Source organism: Giraffa tippelskirchi, chromosome 10, assembly GCF_054371585.1.
Source record: "Giraffa tippelskirchi isolate mGirTip1 chromosome 10, T2T-mGirTip1v1.2.pri, whole genome shotgun sequence".
In the NCBI taxonomy this organism is placed as follows: Eukaryota; Metazoa; Chordata; class Mammalia; order Artiodactyla; family Giraffidae; genus Giraffa; species Giraffa tippelskirchi.
The window spans coordinates 29719659-29747041 of NC_137284.1; the positions used below are offsets into that span (position 1 = coordinate 29719659).

General features: G+C 41.3%; 1 protein-coding gene and 1 long non-coding RNA gene across 22 annotated transcripts in view; one reads left to right on the forward strand and one right to left on the reverse strand.

The window, feature by feature from the left end:
* Window positions 1–22944, reverse strand: part of ALG8 (ALG8 alpha-1,3-glucosyltransferase) — a 32199-nt gene extending 9255 nt beyond the window's left edge. For 7 of the 21 annotated variants that reach the window (XM_081537576.1, XM_081537561.1, XM_081537560.1 and 4 more), the window contains exons 1-8: window positions 22814–22944; window positions 17383–17461; window positions 10836–11029; window positions 7771–7880; window positions 6535–6602; window positions 3667–3793; window positions 3176–3279; window positions 2231–2351 (exon numbers count right to left, since the gene is read on the reverse strand). In XM_081537576.1, coding sequence (XP_081393702.1) covers window positions 2231–2351; window positions 3176–3279; window positions 3667–3793; window positions 6535–6602; window positions 7771–7880; window positions 10836–11029; window positions 17383–17461; window positions 22814–22908 — 898 coding nt within the window. In that variant the 5' untranslated portion in view covers window positions 22909–22944. Of the gene's footprint in view, window positions 1–2230; window positions 2352–3175; window positions 3280–3666; window positions 3794–5391; window positions 5508–6534; window positions 6603–7770; window positions 7881–9951; window positions 10073–10835; window positions 11030–17382; window positions 17462–18971; window positions 18975–22058 lie in introns of those variants that run through there. The other 14 variants (XM_081537569.1, XM_081537565.1, XM_081537573.1 and 11 more) reach the window with 13 other exon arrangements.
* Window positions 22945–22962: 18 nt separating this feature from the next.
* LOC145524739 (uncharacterized) overlaps window positions 22963–27383 on the forward strand; it is a 54406-nt gene continuing 49985 nt past the window's right edge. The window contains exon 1 of the long non-coding RNA XR_014067795.1: window positions 22963–23147. This is a non-coding gene — a long non-coding RNA (uncharacterized LOC145524739). The remainder of the gene's footprint in view (window positions 23148–27383) is intronic.

The window sequence follows — 27383 nt, forward strand, 5'->3', positions numbered from 1 at the left end:
ATGCTTACTCCTTGGAAGGAAGGTTATGCCCAACCTAGATAGCATATTTAAAAGCAGAGACATTACTTTGCCAACAAAGGTCCGTCTAGTCAAGGCTATGGTTTTTCCAGTGGTCAAGTATGGATGTGAGAGTTGGACGGTGAAGAAAGCTGAGCGCTGAAGAATTGATGCTTTTGAACTGTGGTGTTGGAGAAGACTCTTGAAAGTCCCTTGGACTGCCAGGAGATCCAACCAGTCCATCCTAAAGGAGATCAATCCTGGGTGTTCATTGGAAGGACTGATGTTGAAGCTGAAACTCCAATACTTTGGCCACCTGGTGCAAAGAGTTGACTCATTGGAAAAGACCCTAATGCTGGGAAGGATTGGGGGCAGGAGGAGAAGGGGACGACAGAGGATGAGATGGTTGGATGGCATCACCGACTCGATGGACATGGGTTTGGGTAAACTCCGGGAGTTGGTGATGGACAGGGCAGCCTGGAGTGCTGCAATTCATGGGGTCGCAAAGAGTTGGATATGACTGAGCGACTGAACTGAACTGAAGAAAGCTCCTAACTCAGGACATAAAGCTTATTTTCTTGTGGGCTAAGGTCTCTTATACACGCTGCACTGTATCTGTTTATATTTCATTTACTCTCCTACATTGGGTTCCTTAAACGCAGGAATGACAATTTATTTCTATGCCCAGCACATAACATAACAGTTCAAGAAATACTTACTAAATGAACCAAGTCTGAGGATAACGATGCAAGCCCCAGCCCAAACAAGCTAACAGAAGAGTCAAAGACAGTCTGAGCACCTGAGTGGCCCCATCTAATGCCATGGAAAATTAGTGAAATGTGAGAAAAGTGTAGGCTACTAAAATACTTTGTATTCATTCACCTCTTCCCTTTTGACTTCAGCCTGCAGATTCTCTCTTAAAACTAATAATTACCTGCCTGAAACAGAATTGCCTAACCTGCCACTGGCTTTCCATTCACAACATCCTTGAGGAGACAGATACACAAGATGAGATACAACAGTTTCCTGACTCAGGTAAAGCAAGCAGCCCCTGTACCTCATATTATACCAGTCATTTAAAGGTTTTAGAAGTGTTAAGAACTTACTTTATAAGATGCCATATATATCAAGGCTGGGCTCAGTGGATGAGTGAGAATACCAAATTATGATTTCCTGCAAGTACGTGTCCAAAACAGTAATAGCAGCCGCCATGCATTAAGCACCTGCCATATGCCAAGGGCTTTGCAGCCATTACTTTTAGCTCCTTGAGGCACAGAAAGATGAGTGACATGCCTAAAGTCACACAACTTAGGTGGAATAATCAAATCCAGTACTGTCTGGTTCCAAAGCCCCTGCTACTGACAGCCTGGCGTGTCTTTATTGTTGCATTTGCTTCTCACAATAAGTTGTTACATTTTAAAGGTTGTAAACAAGCAACAAAACACCTTTTTGGCCTGGAAAGCCTAAAATATTTACTGTCTGTCCGGTTACAGAAGCTTACCTGTGCTTCTCTTGATCCTGCCATTTCTCATCATGCTAGGCTGTATTCACAGATGAGAGACTGTGAGTTGTTCTACAGTCAGTTATTTTCAGAACCGTCTGAAGGTATAAATTCCTTTTCATCACATCTCAAACTTAAAAGCATAGCCTACGTTTTCTCTTTCTTTTCATCTCATGCTGAATGCATGCCTACCATTTCCCCTATTGCTTTAATACCCAGAATCGTAACTTACACAACCTTAAAATGATTCTTCACATTTTTAAGTTTAAAAGTAAGGTTATAACTGCTGAAAAATGTTTTACTTAAGGTAAAAATTACCTTTTAAAAATGTCTAAATATTTTATTCCAAAGGAAAGGAACAACAATCTCATTGCCACAAAGAGCTTTTATAAGGAACGCAGTCTGTTTCCTACACTGAAGTCTCAGTCCCTAGAACCACTTCTCTGTTTATCCTGAGAGCTGAAACGCGGGGCTGGAGAACAAACAGTTCAGCCTCATTCACAAGACAAAGCAGGGTCTTTTTTTCCCATTTCTCAATGTGACTAGCCCTTGCAATATTCATAGTCTAAGTATGAAGGCTTACAGAATTCCATGGAGGTCCAGTGGTTAAGACTCAGTGCTTTCACTGCTGGGGCCTGGGTTGATCCCTGGTTGGGGAACTAAGATCCCACAAACCATGTGCAGAGGTCCCCCCACGCCCCAAAATAAAGGTAAGAAGGTTTGCTATCATACCGATGACGGACAGCACTTTATCCAAAGCACTGTACAAAGCCCAGAAGTTTGGAGCCCAATATGCGTGGCAGAGGCCCCTCTTGAAGGGGAAGAGTCGGGAAAAGACTTGAGGCAGTTGGTTCTGTTGAAGAGAGATTAAACAGTGACCAATCTTTTCTAAATTCAAAAAGAGAACAAGAGTACTATCTGTGGCATTGTGTGAAGAAAGTTATGAGGTCTGAGTTCCAGTATTGGTTCCTTCAAGGAAGTAGTTACGTGATGCTGAGCAGTTCATAGAACTTCTTTTTGTCCAACCTTCTCATCTGTCAAGTGCGACAAGGTACACCAAAGTACTATGAATACCAGTCTGACACTATGTATAATATATAGTATAATAATGGAAGAATTGATAAGGGGCAAAGGAGAACACAGACTGCAGCTTCATCAAGTTTACTGAAGAAATGGGGACGATGGGGAAGGCTTGACGAGACATGCAGTGTTTCCCAGTTTTAGCAGCAATTAAAATTAACAAGTTGAATTCAGTGCAAGGAAAGAAGCGAAAAATAGGAAAAACACCTGCTGAACATCTGTAACATACTAGGCACTTTAGAATGTTTGCTGTCAATGACTGACTGGGAAAGCACTGAGGACTGATGTGGGGTTACAAATAAAGCACAGCAAATAAGCAAACAAATCCAGAAATTTGTGAATACTTATTATCAACTCGGTGTGAGTGTGTGTGTTTGTGAGACATATAGTTAAACACACAAATATATGCACATACGTATTTGCATAGGCACAAAAATGTCTGAAAATTCTTTCCTATCTATACCATCCTATCTTTGCAGAGTCATAGTTGGAAGGAGTGAAAAAGGAGCACTTTTGCTTATTCTATATATCCCCGGCTTTATTATTTTTTGTAAATAACAACAAACATGTCTTCTTTATAACAAAGAAAAGACTTACCAAGGCCAGAAAAGGACCCAACGAAAGAGCAGAAACTAGGAAAACAATCAGTCCCAGGGAAATAAGACGGACAAAGCTGAAGCTGTTCCATCGGATGGATCCATCTACAGAAAAGAACAATCATCATTCACCAGGAGCAAGGAAAGCCATAGCTTATATAACATGCCCAAATTAGAAGTAGCCCATGATAGTATACCAATCTTTATGATGTGGCAAGAACACAGAAAAGTAAGACTGGGTTTTTACCTATTTTTATAGAAGCAATAGTTGAAAGAAATCTGTTGTGCCTCATAAAACCCTCTCACAGGACTTCCCTGGTGGTGCAGTGGTTAAGACTCTATGCTTCCACTTTAGGGGGCATGGGTTCAATCCCTGGTCAGGGAACTAAGGTACTCAGTGCCATACAGTGTGGTCAAATAAATAAATAAAATTAAAAAGCAAGACACTAAGTCAAGACAAAGAAAAAAAATAACACGATCACTAAAACTTGCCTGGTTTATTTGCAGTAAAACAGTAAGATCGCAGCAAATATATACCGTAAGCTGGTGCTACATAGAGGTAGATGTGCTTGAAATGTAGGAGAACAGCAAAGAGAAATGCTCCTTCCATATGCCTTTTCTAGGAGATTGAAAAGGGAAATATCAATTCAAAATTCAGGGTAAACTAAACACAATAATGTAGCATCCTGGATTGGATCCTGGAACAGAAGAAGGATGTTAGTGGAAAAACTGGTGAAATCTGAATGTACCAATGTTGGTATTTTAGTCTTAATGAAATGTACCATAAGATGGTAACATTACAGGAAAATGAGCGAAGGGGTATAGGAACTCTGTTATCGTTGAAAATGGTTAAGATAAATGGGTGAGGGGAGACGAGAAATAGGTGACGGAGATTAAGAGATGAAGTACAGTTGCAAAACAAATGAATCATGGGTATGAAATGTACAGTGTGGAAAATGTAGTCAGCAACTGTATCTGTCATCTCAGTATGGTGACAGATTGTAACTAGTCTTACCATGGTGTTCATTTTGAAATGGATAGAAATATTGAGCCATTATGTTGTGTAACAGCAACTAACAGTGTTGTAGATCAATTATTACTTCAAAAACAAACTCATAGGGAAAAGATTAGATCTATAGTTAACCAGTGGAGAAGGCAATGGCACCCCACTCCAGTACTCTTGCCTGGAAAATCCCATGGACAGAGGAGCCTGGTAGGCTGCAGCCCATGGGGTCGCTAAGAGTCGGACACGACTGAGCGACTTCCCTTTCACTTTTCACTTTCATGCACTGGAGAAGGAAATGGCAACCCACTCCAATGTTCTTGCCTGGAGAATCCCAGGGACGGGGGAGCCTGGTGGGCTGCCATCTATGGGGTCGCACAGAGTCGGACACGACTGAAGCGACTTAGCAGCAGCAGCAGCATAGTTAACCAGAGGTGAGAAATGGGGGAGGGAGAATTGAATAAAGGCAGTCAAAAGGCACAAAATTCTAGTTACAAGATAAATAAGTTATAGGGATGTGATGTACAATATGATAAATATAACACTGGTGGTGTTTTAGTCTCTAAGTCATGTCCAACTCTTTGTGACGCCATGGACTGTAGTCCACCAGGCTCCCCTGTCCGTAGGATTTACCAGGCAAGAATATTGGAGTGGGTTGTCATCTCCCTTTCCGGGGATCTTCCTGACCCAGGGATCAAACCTGCATCTCCTGCTTGGCAGGTGGGTTCTTTACCACTGAGCCACCAGGGAAGGCCGGTATAAGGAGAACAAAAGGAACTGATTCCAACTAGCCTTTACACTGAGCCTAGTGGGTTCATAAATTCATTATCTCAACAAATATTTATTAAGTACGAAGTTTGATGTTGAGGTATAAGATACATTGTCATTCATAACAACACACTACAAATTCTCACTAAGGAACCCAAAGAAGTTAATTACCTTCACCCTCTTATAGTTATATAATAGCTGGAGCTGATTTCCAGGGAAGATCTGGGAATCAGAGTGTGAATTATTATAGATAAACTATGCTAACAAAGAATCACTTACATCTTACATTACATATTAGGTAACATAGAGTACAACTGGGCTGAAGGCAGCAAGTAGTACCTCATCTAACTACCTAGGTGAAGTAAAGGCATTCTGATTTAGGGGGAAAAAAAAACAACCCTCCAAACTGAGTTGACTATGACTAAAGAAGTCTGAATTCTACCTACCTCACGGGAATTTTGGAAGGACCAAATGAGATAATGGTCCTGGGGTTCAGCAAAGAAAGTGCCAGAGGGACTGTGAAAGGCCAGGTTCCTCCTTTCACTGTCTCATCAGGTGTGGTCTAGAACAGATGAATCAGCAGTGGTAAGGCAAAAACAAAGGGATGCTTCTAAACCTCTCCACTAGTTTTATTATTTATTTAAGATTCAGAGAAAGTCCAGCTGGTTCTACAGCTAAACTTTAGTTCATTTGTTCAACAACCATTCACTCTTCACTCATTGAACACCGATTATGATCTATGTATAGTGTGGCTTATAATGTTTAAAAGAAAAAAAACTTATCCAGACATTCATAGGTGACAAAGAGCTTTAAAACAGATTGTTGGATTTGATCTTTCCAAAGTCCCTGTGAGGTAAGTAGCCCCATTTAATAAACAGAATGTATCACGGGTAAATTTTATTTTATGGATGAGAAAACTGAGGCTGTGAGGGTTGGAAGACTTGCTTTGGGTTGATGGTTCCCCAACCTGATGGTGTATCAATATTCCCTGGAGATTCCTAAAACCCAATCCCAGAGATGAGGAGACGTCCAGAAATCTAAATTACCTACTTTCCTCCTCTAAAGAAAGGAGGATAATTTTAACAACTTCACAGAATAGTTGCAAGGTTTACTCAGTAAGGTATTATATATAATGGACCCAATCTGAAGCAGCCAATGCTTTTGAATAACTTGTCTGAGTCACACAGCTTGTTTGGGTTATTCAGGATTTCAACCCAGGTCTTCTGGCTCCAAATCCCATACTTTCCATTACACTGTGCTACATGCTTCTGATGGGTAAGGCCCCACCACTACAGTTACTATTCTGTATAAACTATGGAAGACTTCCTTTCTGGACAAATGATCTGAACCAAATATAGAAACTCAAGTTTATTTCAGGCCTGCCACACCCTACCAAGCTTTTAGAATATAATTTTCTCATCTGTAAAATGGAGAAAAGTATTACTAAAAGAGAAGACGGAATTTGTGAGAAATACTCAATAAAAGTGTGAATAGCACTTGGCAATGGAAAACAGTTGGTCAAATAAATTTACCTATCACCTTTACAAGCTAAAAACCAAACTAATATAATTAGCCTATTCTGTGTTTACCTGGAAGAATCGTGCAATGGAGAGCAGCATTAATCCAGATAAAAAACCATTGTACTGGAAATGAATATCTGGACTTAGGTCAAGGAAAGAAAACAAAGGATACCAAATTCACAATGAACTGTGCCAGCAGACTGAGTATCAAAGTCACAAGTGCTTACTTTACAGGTAAATTAAAGACAACAGTATTACTACCAGTTTGGACTTTGCATAAAAGTGTTTTGTATAAATTGTAAAATTCTGGACAAACTTTTAAATTAAAATTTATGTTTAAGAAGAAAACCAGGAAACTTTCCCATATTTTCTCTAAGTTAAAGAATGAACAGCTAAAGGAGTTTTTTTGTTTTGTTTTGCCTTCTAGAATCAGGGATGAGAAAGGAAGGGACCTAATAGCTACCGAAGGCCACTTCATGCAGCACTTCGTTGTCAGTAAGTGTACAATGAACCTGTGAGGGAGTCAGAGCCCAGAGCATCACTATCCTTATGGCCTGTCACCACTCCGATGACAAAACTGAGACTTGAGTCCAGGTCAGACTTAAACCAAAGTCTAGGTGCTCTCAGCCACAGCTGGCTATGTCTATGAAAACTAGAAATCTGGCTTCTGTCATTTGGATTTTAGTTACATTCAGACCCTTTGGATTTAAGAACTTTGCCTATTAACATGGGGTAAGCCAAGATGGGAGAAAAGCACGAAGGCTTGTTTCCACATGCAATACTGTGATAGGCCCTTTCCTACAAAAGGTATTTAGAATAATATAAACTATTTCAGATATGTATAATAGATTAATCTAAAGACAGTTAAGTCCCAATATATTGCTCTCCTGTTGATTTATCTGGTTCTCAAACGTCATCACTAACTTTTCAGAGACAAAGTGCTCTACGACCAGAGGGTGGTAAAGTTGAGTAGAGACCACAGACTGGGGAACTGACTAACCCATGCCACATCCACTTTTAAAAGCAGCTCACATGGGATGACCCAGAGGGATGGGATGGGGAGGGAGGTGGGAGGGGGGTTCAGGATGGGGAACACATGTAAACCCATGGCTGATTCATGTCAATGTATGGCAAAAACCACTACAATATTGTAAAGTAATTAGCCCCCAACTAAAATAAATAAATTTATTAAAAAAAAAATAAAAGTAGCTCACATTTCAGAATCATCATTACAGAAAGAATTAATCTTATACTTTAGTACATATCAAATTCATAAGGGAACAGTGCATGAAACGTCAAGGATACGGTCTACAATTAACAACCCGAAGTTCCACAGCAGTAGTACTGACAGAATAAACTTTGGCTTCTCTGTAAGTTCTCTGCCTGCTTTTTTCCCATCAATGCATTTACAGCACCTAAATTGGAACATGAACAAAGAATCAGAAACAATTTTTATCTTCATTAGAACATTATAATACTTTTACAGAGCACTCTGATATACTCTGTTGTGTTTTATTAGCCATTCCTGAGAAACTGTCCATGCCATTCTTTCCTTTTTAATGTGGAACTACTTTATTTTGAAAATGAATGATCGAAAAGCAACATTCAGGCTGAACAGCAGTTGGAAAACTCAGGTTTATATCAATCCAAATATGAAGGGAAAAAAAAGGAAGGAAGAAACGGAGGAATGAGGAGAGAAAAGATGAAGGAAATAAAGCTACTATTTATGGAGAACTCAGTATACCCTAGGTGCTTTCACTAAGAATAAAACATTTACTTCCCAAGGACGAGGGATGGTTTTTCCTAAAAAAGGAGGAAAGAGACTCCAGGAGAATTTCTTGTAGCCCTTCAATATGTCTGCACCCAAATCACAGCTCAATGTTGCCAGTTATCAACAGCGAAGAAAAAGAAAGGTGACTGCGTCCAGTTCTGGTGATATGGACAACTTTTCAGTTAAAGTGCCCTTAGGTGTCACCTTTCCCAAGGAATTCCAGGGGGTTACAAAAATTTTAGTTGCTTCCCTGTCAGTTCATTAGAAACAAGGATTGGGGTGTCCATTACATTTCTGAACCTAAAAAGGTGGTAGCAGAAAGGAAGCCCTCAGGGCCAGTTCCGTGTCTTTCTCAGCTACGCTGACTTGAAACAAAGTCTTCATTTAATAAAACAAATTAAAAAAACCATCCACCAAAAACCCAAAAGAATTTTGAAAACGGAGAGGACACACACTATTTTTAGTCCTTAAGACTAAAAAAATGCAGACCAGGATAACACAGCATTCTAAATTATATGTCATCAAACCAGCCAAATTAAGAATAGGCCAGTGAAAGTTTGGGAGAGGGTGGTGGAGGGGATAGGAAAAAAAAAGAAGAGAGACACAAACTCACAGCTTTCCACTACCCAAATAATTTAAAAAAACTCCTATGAAAAAAATGTATGTCATTTAAAGGTAAAGAATACAGTAATTAAGTGACAATAGTAGGTGACAACAGTACAATCCATTTCTATTTTGTAAAAATTATATTCAGACACAAAAAGAGGTTGAAACAACAGGCACCAAAATGTTGATAGTGATAGTAGTAAGTGGAGGAATATGGGTTCCTTTTAACTTTAGTGAAAGTGTTAGTCACTCAGTTGTGTCTGACTCTGTGACCCCAAGGACTGTAGCCTGCCAGTATCCTCTGTCCATGAGATTGTCCAGGCAAGAATACTGGAGTAGGTTGCCATGCCCTCCTCCACAGGATCTTCCTGACCCAGGGATCGAACCCAGTTCTCCCGCCTTGCAGGCAGATTCTTTACCGTCTGAACCACTGTATATGTGCTGTTTTCCAAAATTTTGACGAGGATGTGTTATTTTATGAAAAGGTTTTTTTAAATGTGTTTCATTTGAACACCAGCAAATCCTGAAAACAAAGAAAGCTAAAAGTGAAAGCAGACATGATAAAGATGCAGTTGGACAGGGGCTCAATGGCACCCCACTCCAGTACTCTTGCCTGGAAAATCCCATGGACGGAGGAGCCTGGTGGGCTACAGTCCATGGGGTCGCTACGAGTCGGACACAACTGAGCAACTTCACTTTCACTTTTCCCTTTCATGCACTGGAGAAGGAAATGGCAACCCACTCCAGTATTCTTGCCTGGAGAATCCTAGGGACAGCGGAGCCTGGTGGGCTGCCGTCTATGGGGTCGCACAGAGTCAGACACGACTGAAGCGACTTAGCAGCAGCAGCAGCAGGAAAAGGTGTCCTGCTTTTCCTCCCTGGCGCCTGAGTTTCCTCATAAATAGAGAGAGTAACCTTACAGGGTAATTGAGAAAATTAAGTAAGTTACTAATCTATACATAGTGCCTTGTTTGAAGTTTTCACCTTAGTTAACTGTTCTCTCTTACATTGTAGATGGAAATGAACTCTCCTTTTCTCTGCCTGCATACCTTCTCCCTGGGAGCGTGAATTTAAACATTTTGAGTTAAAAGGAGTATATAATATATCACCTTCTCTTCCAACTCTTGCCAAGTCATATACAGAATGAAGGTCAGGGAGCCAAACAGGAGTTATTCCATAAAAATGAGCAGAGGTTCAAACATCCCCAAGGGACTCTTTCCTGAATGGGGCAAGAGGTTCACTAGAGAAGGCCACATAAACAGAAATGATCTATTTATGACAATGAGCACTAGTTACTGCTCTGTCACAATCATTATGAGTAGGCTTAAGTATTAGGACAGGATAGAGACCAGCAATGACTGGGAACTCACTACTTGGAAGCAAAACATTCTACATACATGTGTTCGACTACTTAAAAGTAACTTATAGGTAAAAGATGCAAAACATAAAAGTATACAATATAAACATAGCTTAAAATTAACGAAGAGCCTTTGTGAAGGAAAGAATCCAGAGACTGCAACTAGAAGCACTCAGTAAGATCTCGAGTTTACTAGAATGGACACTCCATTAGTGGTTAACACTATGCATGTGTGTGCATAAGTGTGCTGTATTGTGTGTGTATGAGTATCCTAAAAAATAGGGTAGGTCACAGCAGCATGTGGTAGCCTGCTACAGGAAGGAAAGAGAGGCCTGTAGAGCCATTCTGGGCAGGAGAAATGGCAGCAGAACTCTACTTGGGCCTACTTTTCACAACATTCACAATCTTGTACTATCTCTACCTTGTAACCCCACCTTAACCCCCATTTTTTCCCCACAAGATTCAGCTAGACTGCTAGCTGTAGCTACTCGTTGTGCAGTTTAAAACACAAGAGTTATAAATGTCCCAGCATTTGCTATTATATGAACTTCGTTTGGCCCCAGTGAGGAACAGGTTAATACTATTTAATACTATTTCCTTGACACCTTCCACACGGAACGGCATTCTCAGACTTACTCATGGACAGCATACACAAAGAGTGCATCTGTAAAGATGACAGAAAATCTCTGGAAGAGTAAGGTCCTTGAGCTGGAGTAATTCAGATTACGGACATTCAGCATCTCTTGATCAAAATATTTGGCAACATGTGACAGGGCATACTCAAACCATGCGAAAAAGGGGGGGTAATCCAAGGTCCACTCTGAAGTTGCCTGTGGTAAGAACAGAAGAGAGAATATATCCTAAGTAACTGAATAAACAAAGAAGATACAAAGATTGGAAATTTTCATTCTCTGGTCTTCAAAAAAATAAAACCAAATGAAATTACACTTCAAATATGCCATAAATAGAAAAATTTCTATGTTAGGACTGAGAAGAACACTAAAAGTCATTTCCCAAGTTATTTAATATAGTCTTCAAGTTCCTTAGAGTCAACTATACTTCAAAAGAAATTAATTTGAAACCCTGTAGTAATGAATTCGCTTATGACATGGTTCTATTCATCTAAATATAAAAAGGGAGCTTTACTGTTTAGTTGCTAAGTCGTGTCCAACTCTTCTGTGACCCCCCCTGGACTGCAGCCTGCCAGGCTCCTCTGTCCATGGGATTTCCCAGGCGAGAATACAGGAGTGGTTGCCATTTCTGTCTCCACAGTATTTTCCTGACTCAGGGATCGAACCCATGTCTCCCTCATTGGCAGGCGGATTCTTTACCACTGAGCCACCAGGGAAGCCACAAAAATGGAGTTAAGGCATAACAAATGATTCTTTAGCTTGGGTTTAAGTTCTGTCCCAGAGACACAACTTCCCTACCTGTAAAATGAGATACTGTGAGGACTAAATGAGATAATACATATGAAATATATTTATAAATGACAAAATGCTATACTGATGCTACTTATCTTTTGCTCCACTAGGTTATAAGACCCTTCAGAGCAGAAACCACTCTGTCATTTCTGTATCTTGAACATTGAGTAAGTTTCTGATATATTAAGAACAGTCATTAGTTAAATGAATAAACAGTCACTAATGATTAAATGAAAATATAAATCATATGAAAACTATATAAACTATACAAAAACATATAAACTATACATAAACTTTATGGTACTATAGCTTGGTATTTTGTTTCAGTTTCTACATTCAAACAACAAGAATGGTAGTACTCACCTCATAAGTTACTGCATTACATTTTACCTGTGTGTGTGTATAGTACTGAATCACATACAAACTAAGTATTGATAAATATTATTATAATTTACAAAAGTTATTACTATTTCCATAACTTGTCCCTAAAACTAAACCTAGATCTTATACCTAAAGAGCTGAGATAGCAAGTATCTCTCTACTCTGCACCTGCTGCTCTTTTCAAACGAAAGCTCTTCTCCTTCTGGAAGTACACTGAGGGTTCACTTGGTACTAGCTTGGTGCCCACAGGGACTATTATTTAGGGTCTCTCCTGTGTTATAACATGAGGCAAGTGCTAAGTCGCTTCAGTCGTGTCCGACTCTGTGCGACCCCATAGACGGCAGCCCACGAGGCTCCCCTGTCGCTGGGATTCTCCAGGCAAGAACACTGAAGTGGGTTGCCATTTCCTTCTCCAATGCATGAAAGTGAAAAGGGAAAGTGAAGTTGCTCAGTCATGTCTGACTCTCAGCGACCCCATGGACTGCAGCCTACCAGGCTCCTCTGTCCATGGGATTTTCCAGGCAAGAGTACTGGAGTGGGGTGCCATTGCCTTCTCCGATAACATGAGGCAAGAGACATTCAAATAACTTGTTAGCTCTTTGTTCCTGATAAGGTAGAATGAAAACTTTAGGTCCTAATAAGCAGCAGCCTGTTTACTCCCCGGGCAGGTATAAAGTGCAAAAGCCTCAGCCCTGATCCAGCTCAGAGGCTCTCTGTATAGGGCACTCAATCTACAAAACCACCCACTAAATTGTCCCTTATGAAATGTTCCTTCTCTAATCTCAAATCTCCAATGTGGGATATAAACAAGATGAGCCACTGAAAAATGGAAAGAAATATTAGAAATTTTATTTTTTAATCTTATCCTTCTTAATTTCTATTTTTAAAGTATATTAATACAGTAGTACTTTCATGATTTATAAAGACATATTAGGTAGTAAGTACTTAAAAATGACTTCTTGCTATGGTGCAGATATATACATATTTTTTAACGTTAAGCAATTACTGGTCTACATAATTTCAAGAAGTTCAACAGGAATTTAGACTTTATTAACATCTGTGGTTTCCAGCCACAGTTTCTATGTCAGAGCTCCCGCTACCCTTAAAGAGCCATTTATCTGACTGGAAGTCTAAAAGATTTTCCTACTTTATCAACGTATTTATTATTCTAAATAAAATGGGGGGCGGGAAGCGTTAAAAGAACTGAGAAGAGGACAGATGTCATGACATCTGTCATGGAAAATGACAGAGTCATTTTCCCAAAGCAGTGTCCCTGTCCTTCCCTTGCTATCTCTAACCCCACACCACCTCAGATCCTCTCTCTATGCTGCTGCTTTTCCCAACTGAGACTTCCCACGCCGAGCCCAGAAGGTCCTCCTGACCTCGGGAACTTCCAGCTGGAGCCATCCTCTCACCTAAACAGCTTCTGGGAAGCCAAGAAAGCTATTAGCTCACATTTGCTCCCCAGTGACCAATTCTGTCACTTACATGTGGTAGAGCTGGGGCTCATATTCTGTGTCTCCTGACTCCAAATGCATTAGCTCAGGAAGCTACTACAACAGCTAAGACCCTCACTCAGGGGAGGGGGCGACTACATGTTGACCAGAAGGGCGAGGTCTCAGGCCCCAGGAGGACAGTAGAGCCCAACAAGAAGGAAGTCTCTCCTGCTCAGCCAACGCGAGGCTGTCACAACTCGGCCGATGAAAAGCCAAGGCTCTTTGTTGACTACAGCCCTCCCAACTTTCTTTTCCCCTCTTTCTAAGAGCTCTCCTGCCCTTGCTGTGCGGGCACCTTGCCACAGTTGCAGACCCTGAATTGCAATTTTCTGTTGATTTTTTTTTTTCCTGTTGATTTCCTGTGTGTGTACCTGTGTGTTAGTTGCTCAGTTGTGTCCAACTCTGCAACCCCATGGACTGTAGACCGCCAGGCTCCTCTGTCCATGGGATTCTCCAGGAAAGAATACTGGAGTGGGTTGCCATTTCCTTCTCCAGGGGATCTTCCCAACCCAGGGGTTGAACCCAGGTCTCCCGTACTGTGGGCAGATTCTTACCATCTGAGCCACCAGGGAAGCCTCTGTTGATCCTGTGATTGCAGCCATGAAATTAAAAGATGCTTACTCCTTGGAAGGAAGGTTATGACCAATCTAGATAGCATATTTAAAAGCAGAGACATTACTTTGCCAACAAAGGTCAGTCTAGTCAAGGCTATGGTTTTTCCAGTGGTCATGTATAGATGTGAGAGTTGGACGGTGAAGAAAGCTGAGTGCTGAAGAATTGATGCTTTTGAACTGTGGTGTTGGAGAAGACTCTTGAAAGTCCCTTGGACTGCAAGGAGATCCAACCAGTCCATCCTAAAGGAGATCAGTTCTGGGTGTTCATTGGAAGGACTGATGTTGAAGCTGAAACTCCAATACTTTGGCCACCTGGTGCAAAGAGTTGACTCACTGGAAAAGACCCTGATGCTGGGAAGGATTGGGGGCAGGAGGAGAAGGGGACGACAGAGGATGAGATGGTTGGATGGCATCACTGACTCGATGGACATGGGTTTGGGTAAGCTCTGAGAGTTGGTGATGGACAGGGAGGCCTGGCGTGCTGCGATTCACGGGGTCGCAGGGAGTTGGACATGACTGGGCTACTGAACTGAACTGAACTGAAGTCCATTTTTGCTGGAAAAAAACTGTCAGTCTACTTGCTTTAGGTCAACAAAGATTCAAAACAATTGTGTTCATTCCACAAATATTTACTTGAGTGTTTTTGTCTTTCCCAACAAAGGGACCAATCCTTTTGAGGTCAGAGCAGAAAGGAAGGTTAGAAGCCATGGTTCAGGAAGGCTCTACAATGCAATCCACTGCTCAATATCTACTCTCCTCAGTATGACAGAAAGACCCTTCCAGATTCATGGCAGACGCCTTACCATCTCTCTGTGAGCCTCGCTGACAACTGAGTTTTGCCCCCTGTTGATTTCTTTCCTTGTTACTGCTGAGGAGAGCAGGAAGAACAAAGAAGTATACCATTACTAGAATCTCTTTTCATATAAACCTCTTGTATCTAAAATGAATAACAGGTGACAGCTCTGGCCTAAATATACTTTCAGGAGTACTAAAATAATAGGTAGTAGTGAAAATTATAGGAGTAAAGGAGAGAATATCCAGAAAGAATGATAGAATATTAAAAGAAAAAGGAACCACAAAGAGAAGCCCAGAGGGAACCAGCTTTTGAAAGAGTATTTAGATGCAGAAGAGTTAGCAAAGGAGACCAAGAAGAACAGTCAGAGATAAAAGGAAAAAATGGTGAGACAAGGGACTGCCTTTGCATTTATAGGTTGAAGGTTATTATATTAATAATGCTAACTATTAAGAACCTTTAGTAATGTTTAATGAGCACTTTTACTCTCAGTATATCACATACATTATATTTACTTTATCCCAATAATTATTTATTATCATCTAATATTAATAGTTGGCAATGCTGAGGCTTTAAGCAGTCAAGTAGCCTACCCACGGTTGCCCAGCACGGGTATTAAGCAGCAGAGGTGAAAGTCAAATCTAGACAGTCTGGAACGACAGCCCAACCTCTTGACTACTAGGCCACACATAAAGTCTCCTCACTGGTTTGCATTATTATTTACTTAAAGTTCCTTAGCATTCCTATGAAATACTTGCAGTGTTATTATGTGAGGAGGAATTTGGTCAATTAGATCAATTATTCTCAAGCTTTTTCAGTACAAAGGACTATTACGACTTGACCTAAAAATCCAAAAAGCAACAACAAACTCACAGAAAGAGTTTAGAAGTTGTCTTAAAAAAACCTCCCTGACATCAGAGTGCTGTTTTTGATCAAGTTGTTTCTGAGCTAACGTCTGTTTTCCATTAAGTATCAGATGTAAGTTAGTAACTCATACCAGAAATAAAAATACAGACATGGTTTTTATAATAATGGGAGAGAATGGTTTGTATATTGCCAGATACCTACACGTCACATTTCATTATTCCTGTCCTCATAAATCACAAAATGTTAGGGAGAGACAGGATCTTAGAAATAATTCATTCCAAATCCTCATGTAACTGACGAAAAACCAAGGCTCAGGGAGATGAAATATATTTTCTAGGTGCTGTAGAGCCAGGCCTAGAATCTAATTTTCCTTCTTTCCCTATCCAATATTCTTTCAAAAGGATGTGGTAAATATTATAATTCCCCATGTAAAATTTGGGAAACTCATTTTGAAGTAAAGGGGTCACCTAATAGTGCCAGAGGCAGAACTGAATGAAACTGACTCCTCCTAAAACCGAGCTCCCTAGCAGAATTTGTGATTAACCTCTCTATCCAAAACTATTCCCTTTCTTTTTAAAAAACTTTGTTTATTTTTGGCTGTGCTGGGTCTTCATTGCTATGTGAGGATTTCTCTAGTTGCAGCAAGTGAGGGCTACTCTCCAGTTGCGGAGTGCAGGCTTTTTATTGCAGTGGCTTCTCTTACTGAAGACCATGGACTCTAGGGAGCACGGGCTCAGTAGTTGTGGAGCATGGGCTTGCTGCTCTGCGGCATGAGGGATCTTCCCGGACCAGGGATTGAATCCCTGTCCCCTACACTGGCAGGTAGACTCTCAACCACTGGACCACCAGGGAAGTTCCTTTATTCCCTTTCTTGTCCCACCACATTATCCTCAGGAATTGAGGAGTATCAAAGAAAAGGGGGGACTGAAACCAAACAAAATCCTCTGGGATCTACTCAGGTATAAGATTCTCCACGTCCCCCACTTCTTGTTTGGCCTTCCAAAGAGCAAACTCAAGGAGTTAATGATTAGAACAATAGTCACAGGACTTTTAGATCCTCCTGAAGGGATACAGATAACAACTGGACTCGTATCTTTGAGTTGTTCAGCAGAAACTAATACCCTCAATTGGTGGATGATGGTGACTACATGCTGACCACAGCACATAGACCCCAGGCTGGAACCAGAAGGCTGATGATTTAAGATTCCCAAAACATCACTCTATGACTTCACCAATCAGAAAAATATGCATGACCTGATCATGCACCCTGTGACCCTCATCCCCTACTGCTGCCTTTAAAATCTCTTGCCTGAAAGCCACTGGCAAGTTCAGGTCTTTCAAGCACTAGTTGCTCATTCTCTTTGGTTGGCGCCCTACAATAAACACTGTATTTTCCTTCACCATAACCCAGGGTAAGTAGACTGGTTTTGTGTGTGCCAGGCAAGGGGGCCCAAGTTTGGTTCGGTAACATGAGGAAAGAATACAATTTTTATAAAGATCCATTCAACCTAAGATCACAGGGAGAACTCTTTTAATATCAATAATACTTATATGATTTCACATATCATCTTAAAAAAAAAAATCAAAGGGTGAAAATTAACAACTTACCTCATAATACCACTGTGATATTGGCAAACTGTGGGTGATAGCAAGCCAGTTTCGGTGTACTTCAAAATCTGTGGAATGGCTATTCAAAACAATCAGATGAATAAAATGAGAGTTCAAAATATTTATCAATTTCACATTTCTAAAATTATGCTTTTAAATGGATCAACACCCCTTACATAGTCACAGCTCACTATCCTATAAAGACAAAAATAGGTACGATACAAGCCTGAAACACTTCACTTACTTGGGAGGCCAGACTTCCTTCTGGAAAAGCTGGGGAATCTACTAAGTGAAAAGGGTCTCTAAGTTAACCACTGGCTGACCTAAAAGCCCATACTTTTTCTTAAGGGAGGCCCTCAGGCTATCGCTCAGAGACAACTTACTCCTGTTCACTAACAATGTTAGTAAGATTCATGATCTGGAAAAGGCCTCACATAAGCTGGATCTTCAAGGATGAGTAGGTAAGTTCATGAGACAGAAAAGATGGGGGGAAAAATGGCCCTGCCTCTCCCATATCTCCAAATACTGTTTACTAGTCTCCCTCTCACTGTATATACATATATCCAAGTATGTGCCCTATAGGGGAGGAAAACTGTTTTCCCTTGAACCCCTCTAGGTTCTGTGGCTGACCTAAGAATTAAATTGACATAAGACAGAATAACAGGGAAAAAAAAAGATAATTTAAATCATTTCTATTTACTTCTCTATTTTTGGCCACACCACGGGCCTATGGGATCTTAGTTCCCTGACCAGAGATTGAACCCACACCCCCTGCAGTGGAAGCACCGAGTCTTAACCATTAGACCACCAGGCAAGTCCCCAAAAAAGACAATTTGAATTATTTACATATGTACAGGGGTCCCAGAAGATATGAGACTCACAAGGTGGCCAGATGATTGAGGCTCATCTCACCATTCTGAGAGATATGGAGAGGGGAAGAGGGCTGGGGCTTCAAAGAGAGGGGAAGGTAACTCTTGGGAAAGAGAAGAGAAAATGTTTGGCACACAAAGGTTGCTCTGCCTCAAGGGTAAGTCTTAGGTGAAAAAGTTATCTCTGGTAAGAGCTATCTTCCAGGTACAGGCCCCCTTTCTAATGTATTCCCTTGAAAGTAACTTTGACAGCTTTCAGAGCTTCTCCTGTATCTGCAGTTCCTCAAATTAACAGGTCCCCCCAAATCCTTACGCCAAAGAGGCATATTTTGGGGTGCATATTCAGCCACCCTTTGTTCTTCTTTAGCAAAAACTTATTTTTCTGTTTGCTCACTGCCGTACCTCCCCTCCACATCTTATACAGCACCTGATATGTGTGTGGATGGGCTCCATACATTCTTGTTGAATTAACTACTCACCAGAGTCAATGAGTTCCAGAGCAGAACCTGATTTACACTTTCCAATGTTTCATACAACATTTCTATAATGACAACTCTGTGATGAGTTTCCTAGCCAACCTCCTCCATGTCTCTTTCATGGCTTGCCATTCCAATATTCATCAAGCATGTCCATGTTCCTTTATGTTCAGTTCTTGGTCTTCTTTCTACTACAGCTTACTTGGCTCTGGACAATCTTATTCACACTTACTGCTTCCACTACGAACTGTGGAATGATGACTCCCAAATCACATATAAAACCTTGGTCTCTTTCCTGAGATCTAGAGAGAGACATCTCCAACTTCCTGCTGACAGTATCACCCGAATCTCCTACAGATTTCTCAAATCACAATTCACAAATGATCTTCAGTTCAGTTCAGTTCAGTCGCTCAGTCGTGTCTGATTCTTTGCGACCCCATGAACTGCAGCATGCCAGGCCTCCCTGTCCATCACCAACTCCCGGAGTCCACCCAAACCCATGTCCATTGAGCCAGTGATGCCATCCAACCATCTCATCCCCTGTCGTCCCCTTCTCCTCCTGCCCCCAATCCTTCCCAGCATTAGGGTCTTTTCCAATGAGTCAGCTCTTCCCATCAGGTGGCCAAAGTATTGGAGTTTCAGCTTCAACATCAGTCCTTCCAGTGAACACACAGGACTGATCTCCTTTAGGATGGATTGATTGGATCTCCTTGCAGTCCAAGGGACTCTCAAGAGTCTTCTCCAACAACACAGTTCAAAAGCATCAATTTTGCGATGCTCAGCTTTCTTCACTGTCCAACTCTCACATCCATACATGACCAGTGGAAAAACCATAGCCTTGACTAGACGGACTTTTGTTGGCAAAGTAATGTCTCTGCTTTTAAATATGCTATCTAGGTTGGCCATAACCTTCCTTCCAAGGAGTAAGCGTCTTTTAATTTCATGGCTGCAATCACCATCAGCAGTGATTTTGGAGGCCAAATATATAAAGTCTGACACTGTTTCCACTGTTTCCCCATCTATTTCCCATCAAGTGATAGGACCAGATGCCATGATCTTAGTTTTCTGAACGTTGAGCTTTAAGCCAACTTTTTCACTCTCCTCTTTCACTTTCATCAAGAGGCTCTTTAGTTCTTCTTCACTTTCTGCCATAAGTGTGGTGTCATCTGCATATCTGAGGTTATTGATATTTCTCCCGGCAAATGATCTTATGATCTAACATTTCCATTTCCAGATATATACTTGTAGGGGAGCAAAATGTGTCTCTTTGGCAAGAGGATTAATTTAAGCTAATTATTTTTAAGAAACAGATGACTCAGGAATCCTTTTTACCACCCTCTTAAGTGCCTAAAGAATTTATACAAAGAGCTTTGTTCCTGGAATAGTGCTATCACCACTGATACTGGTCAAGAATATGGGTTAGGTGTGGTGGAAGAAATTCATCAGAGAATAGAGATCAGAGTCCACTCTGTCCCACTGTCTCTTCATGGCCCAGCAAACAACTGTTTACCAAACGTTTGCTTTTCCATCTCCATGTTGACTGTCTTTCTCCTCTCTGAAGTCCCAAACCACTACCCTTAACATCCGCTTGTCTTTAGTTGAAGATAGCATTTAAGGTGGTGGTTTCAGTCATTTTGGCAAGTTACCCTGAGTCTCTCCCATGAACATGCTGTTACACTTTTGTTTGATTTTCTCCTGTTAATCTGTCTCATGTTAATTTAATTCATAGACCAGCAAGAAAAACTTGGCCAGAAGGGTAAAGGAGAATTTCTTCCTCCCCAACATACTCAATAGAAATGCACACATATATTCAACAAAAGACATTTACTAGGTATGTCTTCAGGCCTCATTACATGTCAGAGACCTTTCCTGATACCCAATCTAAAGTAAGTCTATGGGACTTCCAGAGTATTGGCAGTCCAATACTTAAGACTCTAAGCTTCCACTGCAGGAGACGTGGGTTTGATCCCTGAGTCAGGGAACTAAGATATCATGTGCTGCCTGGAATGGCCAAAATAATAAAGATAAATAAATAAATCTACTTTAAAAAATACTTTATTGCCATCACTTTAAAAAATAAATAAGTCTTCCCTATTAGTCTTCTTACAGGATCTCATTTTTTCCCTTCATAACACTTAACATAAGCATTGTTATGTAATTATACACTTGTGTTGATCTGTTTCTGGGACTGCTATCCTTACTAAACTACATAGGAGTTCCCTAGCAGTCCAGTGGTTAGGACTCAGAGCTTTCACTGCCATTGGGCCCAGGTTCAACCCCTGGTCAGGGAACTACAGTCCTGCAAGCTGTACGATGCAGCCAAAAAACCCAAACCAAACCAAAACTACACTCTGTAGTGTTAGGGATCATATCCATTTTTTTCCTCCCCTCTAGTACCCAGCCCCAGTATCTGGTTCATAATATAGCACTTAGTAAATATTTTGGTCCCCTTCATGGATCACCGCCTTGCCATGGCAAAGGGGCTTGTGTAATTTAATGAAGCTATGAGCCATGCCACGCAGGGCCACCCAAGACAGGTCATAGTGGAGAGTTCTGACAAAATGTGATCCACTGGAGGGAATGGCAAACCACTCCAGTATACTTGCCATGAGAACCCCATGAACTGTATAAAAAGGCACAGGGACAGGGAAGCCTGGCATGCTGCAGTCCATGGGATCGCAAAGAGTCGGAAGTCAAACACAACTTGTTGACTGAACAACAATAAAAACATTTTGGTGAATACTTTTGCATTTATCCTGCAGCTTCCCTCTCACATCCCAGGGGCTTCCTGTTTGAGAAGTAGACCATCAACTACAACTGTACACATTCTTAATCCTGGACCAACAGCTGTATTCAGAATAACCACGCTGAAGACACATTTCTGGGCTGAAGTAACTAAAGCAAGGAACGTTGATTTATATGCACAGTTAAAAAGAAAAATTCCCTTTCATTCTGATTTGAAAGGAACTTTCTTCATATTTAGAAAGATTTTTTCCAATTTGCTTTTAAAAGGAAAAGATTTTTTTTTATTTCAGTTCTGCAAAGTTCAACTGCCAAACCCCTTCTTTTCCCAAGCTCCTGTAATTCATTTTGCTAAACCTACATAAACACTTCATTGCTTATATATACATCAGTATGCGTTTACATTCTATACACACAGCTCTTTCATACCCAACAAGAGGTCACCAAGATCTTGAACTAAAGGATACCAATAAACCAAATCCTAAACTGGGAACTGGGGTAGGGAGATTCATAGGGGGTAAAAGTCAAAGGAGAAAAATTAGGATGAACAGAACGTGGACACCAACATTAATAAATATTGAGTACCCACTGTATACACCTGGTGGTTGTTTCCACGCTTTCAGTCTTGGTTTTGCATCCATGTGTCACACACTGGTCTAAACCCGAGTGACCTGGCCCTGTCTACCTCACCCCTTAGTGCTCTTCAGTCACAATGGTCACTTTCTGTTCCTAGAATACTGAGTTCTTTCTTACCACGAGGCCTTTTCACTTACTCTTTCCTATACCTGGAACTACTTTTCACATTGCTTATTCTTCTGCACCCTACAGCTTTCAACTCAAACATCATCTCCTAAAAGATAGTATAGTCTTGCCGGGTAGTGGCTCTCTACTTCTTTCACAGACCTCATCACAATCTGAAACTTTTCTGTTCGTCTATCTGCCCCCACCAACTCCTTCGAGGACAAGAACTGTAATTGTCTTCCTCAACTGCCTCTCCAGGACTTAGAACAGTGCATATTAGCACAGGAGGCAGCTGATAAATACTGTATTTGAATGAAGGTTGGAGGTGGATGCTGTTGACCTGCATATTAAGGAAGAGGATCCTGAAGCCCAGAAACATTAAAATCAGTGCCGGACATGACTCCAGCCATCCATGATCTGGTCACTATATTCTAGTGCATAGGTAAAACAACAACTAAAGGGCTGAGTGGGAAGCATAGCAAAGTGTAGCAGCGACCTCACGACTTCAAGTTCCCTTTCCTCCTCTCATCCACGCTTACTCTCGCCCGTCCTGACCGACCACGGGGCCTCCCCGCCCAGCCCCGGGCCGTGTGGGTCCCTTACTAGGTAGGGATGAGAAGGCATTTGAGGAGCGTCACCCCGAGCGCCAAAGCCGAAAACCAATTGCCACCGCCGGTCGCGATCCCGAAAGCCGCCATTGCTACGGCGCCGCCAGCTTTCAATCAACTAGACCCGCCTGCGCGGCCCCGCGCATGCGGGGAAGGCCCTCGGAGGCGACACCCGCGAGCTGCGCGCATGCGCTTAGCCGTTCAGCCGCTGAGGTAGAGGGAGGCCGGAGCTGGGGCGTTTAAACCTCCCGCTCGCCGTCCCTTCCTCGCCCCTCCTCCTTCCCCGCCCCGACAGCCTCCCAGAGTCTGCGCGGTTTCCGGAGCGGCAAGTTAAGTTTCATAGGCTGTTTTTTCTGTTTTGGTTCACAAAGTTGTTTGGTGTCTGCTCTGGTTGTCGATTTTGCCTGTCGTTGGGAGACCTAGCTGAGAGAAAACTGTATATTTTGGTAGAGCCGTTTACGTACTAATGGAAAGAATTGTAATCCCAGAGTAGTAGTAGATAAAAGTACCTCAGGATATCAGAGGCACCTAATGCGAACACCTAGAGTATTATTAGCTCCAGACAGAAAATGGCCTGGGCAGAGATTCCGACGGGAAAACTCGGGAAAGCACCTGCCTGAGGGGAGCCTGACTAAAGTCTGGTGCTGCTTCTTTGTGTACACTGGGGACCTTGCTCAAGTTCAGATTCTCGGTAGGTCTAACAAAGTCCTACAGTGTGTGGATACTGCTGACGCCCGGGCCAAAAGAACCGAGGCACAAAGAATGGAGCTAGTCTTGTCTCCCTCGTGTATCTGATGTTGGACAAATGACTTTTTGAAAAAAAAATTTTGTTAAGAGTACAGTTGATTTACAATGTGTTAGTTTCTGCTGTAGAGCAAAGTGAATCAGTTATATGTATATATATGTGTATATATATATATATATATATATATATATACACACTCTTTTTTAGATTTCCTTCCTTTTTAGTTCACTGATGAGTACTGAGTAGAGCCCCCTGTGCTATACAGTAGGTCCTTATTATCCATTTTATACACAGTAGTGTTTATATGTCATTCCCAATCTCCCAATTTATCCTGCCTCCCGAATGACTTAACTTTCTAAACCTAGTTTTCCTTTTTAGTAAATAAGAGATAAAAGTGGTGTCTTCTTCCTAGAGTGGTTGTGAGGATTAAATGAGAACACATAAATTGCTTGATATGATGCCAGAACAGAATAAATGTTCAATAAACTGTTTCAGAGAAGTACCTTGCTGAAAGATGAACAGCAGGTAGGTGACAGTGTCACTCTCCTCATAGGAGAGTGTATGCCCTCTCGCAACTTCAAATACCACCCACAGGAATTGTTCAGTCACTAAGTTGCATCCTACTTTTTGCAACCCCATACTGCAGTACACCAGGCTTCCCTGTCCCCACATGAATATGACACTCAGATTTATATCTCAGGCGCAGCCCTTTTCTCTCACTTCCAGACTGCCGTCTCTCACTACCTGCCATCTGTTTATTGTTGTTCAGTCACTCAGTCATGTCTGACTCTACTCGAGCCCATAGACTGCAGCACGTCAGGCTTCCCTGTCCTTCACCATCTCCTGGAGTTTGCTCAAACTCATGTCCGCTGAGTTGGTAATGCCATCCAACCATTTTGTCCTCTGCTGTCCCCTTCTCCTCCTGCCTTCAGTCTTTCCCAGCATCAGAGTCTTTTCCAATGAGTCAGCTCTTTGCTTCAGGTGGCCAAAGTATTGAAGCTTCAGCTTCAGCATCAGCATCAGCCCTTCCAAAGAATATTCAGGACTGATTTCCTTTAGGATTGACTGGTTGGATCTCCTTGCTGTCCAAGGGACTCTCAAGAGTCTTCTCCAGCACCACAGTTCAAAAGTGTCAATTCTTCAGCACTCAACCTGCTTTATAGTCCAGCTCTCACATCCATATATGACTACTGGAAAAACCATAGCTTTGACTATATGGACCTTTGTCAGCAAAATGATGTCTCTGTTTTTTAATAGGCTGTCTAGGTTTGTCATAGTTTCTTTCCAAGGAGCAACTGTCTTTTAATTTCATGGCTGCAGTCACCGCCCACAGTGATTTTGGAGCCCAGAAAAATAAAGTTTGTTGCTGTTTCCATTTTTTCCCGTCTATTTGCCACAAAGTGATGGGACTAGATGGCACATGGGATCTAGTTCCCTGACCAGAGATCAAACCTGGGGCCTCTTGCATTAGGAGCACAGTCTTGGCCACTTGACCACCAGGAAAGTCCCTCTTAGATGTCTTAAAAGCACCTTACTTTGGTTTCCTAGGTTGCTGTAACAAGTTACCACAAACTTAAAACAACAGAAATTTATTCTTCTACAGTTCTGGATATCAGATGTCTAAAATCAGTCTCACTAGGTAAAAGTCACGGCAACTTAAGCATTGGTGCCTTGTGGAGGTTCTGAGAGGAGAATCTTTTCTTTTTCAACCTTTCAGAAGTTGCCTGTATTCCTTGGTCCCATCCTTGCATCACTCTAACCTCTTGCTTCTACTGACACATCTGTTGCTTTTTAGAATTATATCTCCCTTACTTCCCTTTCATAAGGATACCTGTGAGTGCATCTGGGGCGCTCCCATCTCAAAATATTTAACATAATCACATCTGCAATATCCTGTTTGCCATTTAAGGTAATATTCATGAGTTCCAGGGTTTAGGACATAGTTATCTTTGGAGGCCATTATTCTGTTTACCGCCCAAGTCAAACTCAGTGTATCCAAAACGGAGCTCATATTTCAGTATTATCCTTTCAGAGAATGACACCAATCATTTCATTTGTTCACCTCCCCTGCCTCACACCTGCAAACTCACTGTGAACTTACTAACTCAATACCCATTCCCAATTCCCCTTCTTCCTTTTCCTTTTCTTCTAGAGTCTAGACAAGTTGAAACAGTTTATCTTGCAGCTTCCCTGGAAGCTAGGTGTGGCCTGATGACACAGTTCTGTCTAGTAGGACTTACAGAGAAGTCTGCTGGGGGTTTCTGGGAAAGGATTTCTTTTAAATCCCCCTAAAAGAGGCAGTTGTTATGGATTTTGCCCCTTTTTTCATTCTTCCTGCCTGAGACTCTGTCATGATGCATAGAATGGGACTCTGACGAAAAGGCACATCGTGCTGGCCCTGACATCACTGAGCAGCTAAACAAATCCTGTCTACCTCCAGAATTATTCTTACCTTCTTATTGTCTAAGAAAATTTATTAAGCGAGGAAATACATACACACATCATCATCATCCTTATGTATTTGGGCCACTGTTGTCAGATCGTCTGCTCCTTCCAGTTAAGACGTTTCTAACTGCTATTGCCAAATCCTGTCCATTTGACTTCCTTGATGACATCCACTCCTCTCCACCCTCTAGTCTCTTGTCTAGCCTAACTGACTTGCTTTCAGCTTCTAGTAGATGTCATGTTCCCTCCTGTCAGTGCACCTTTACACATTCTTACCCTCTATTTGGAATGTTCTTCTCCCGGTTGAAAAACAAAATTAAAATAAAAAATTCAACTGAATAAGTCTTAAAAATCATATTGGTTTTATTCAATGATTTATGAATCAAGCAGAATCTGTCTAGAAGATAGGAATTCTGAAGAGCTATATGGAAAAGATGACTTTTATAGGCAGAGGGGAGCAAGAACAAAGAAGTTATGCTAGGCAAAAAAGCAGATTGGTTATTGCAAGGTTTCTTTTCCTATAGGGGATGCCAGGGGGTTATCAGGAAGATTACTCACCTAATGATACAGTGATTCCTGATTTTCTGGTTTGAGATTCCATTTCTGGAAGGACAAAACTGTAATTATATTGACTGGGAGATTTTTGCAGAAACTAATGGCTGTGGTCGGTGATTTTTATTTTGGCCAGCCAAAAATTAATTCTGTTATTTCACCAGCACTTTGTGGGTTATTACATTCAGTAGTTTACCTGACACACCTGTAAAGTCTTCTTCAGCACTGTGAATTTAATTTTCACTTTCCATATCAGAATCAGTCACTAAGGTTTTTTGTCTTTGTTGGTCTAATATTCATATCATCTGAATCAGAACTATATTCTGAGGTACTAGGTATTTATGTTGCTTGGACAATCAGAGAATGTATCTGCATAAAATTCACTGAAAAATTTTTCCCCACTCAAAATTTTGTGATATGTCATTTTTGAAAATTTTAAGGTAATAAACTTGCACTTATAATATACACAAGATTGGAACAAAAACCTAATGGAGCAAAATATGAATGATAATGAATCATAAGTTGTATAATGAACTACTGATCAATTTTAAGCTCTAACAACTTTGCATGGTGATGTTAATTGTATCCCTCTCTAAAAACATGTTGATTTCCATCTCTGATCACTAATGTGTTTAGTTAAGTCTTATTTTGGTGATGTGGAGCTTAGCATAAGTGATTCCATTTTGGGCCTATTGTCTTGTTTTTAACTTCTCTTTAAGCTAGTTATCTCTCTATTCTTTAGCTCTTAGATCAAGCACCACTTTCCCAGGAAAACCTTCCCTGTCCTCGCTTCACGTACCTGTCAGCTGAGGGCAGTTTTACA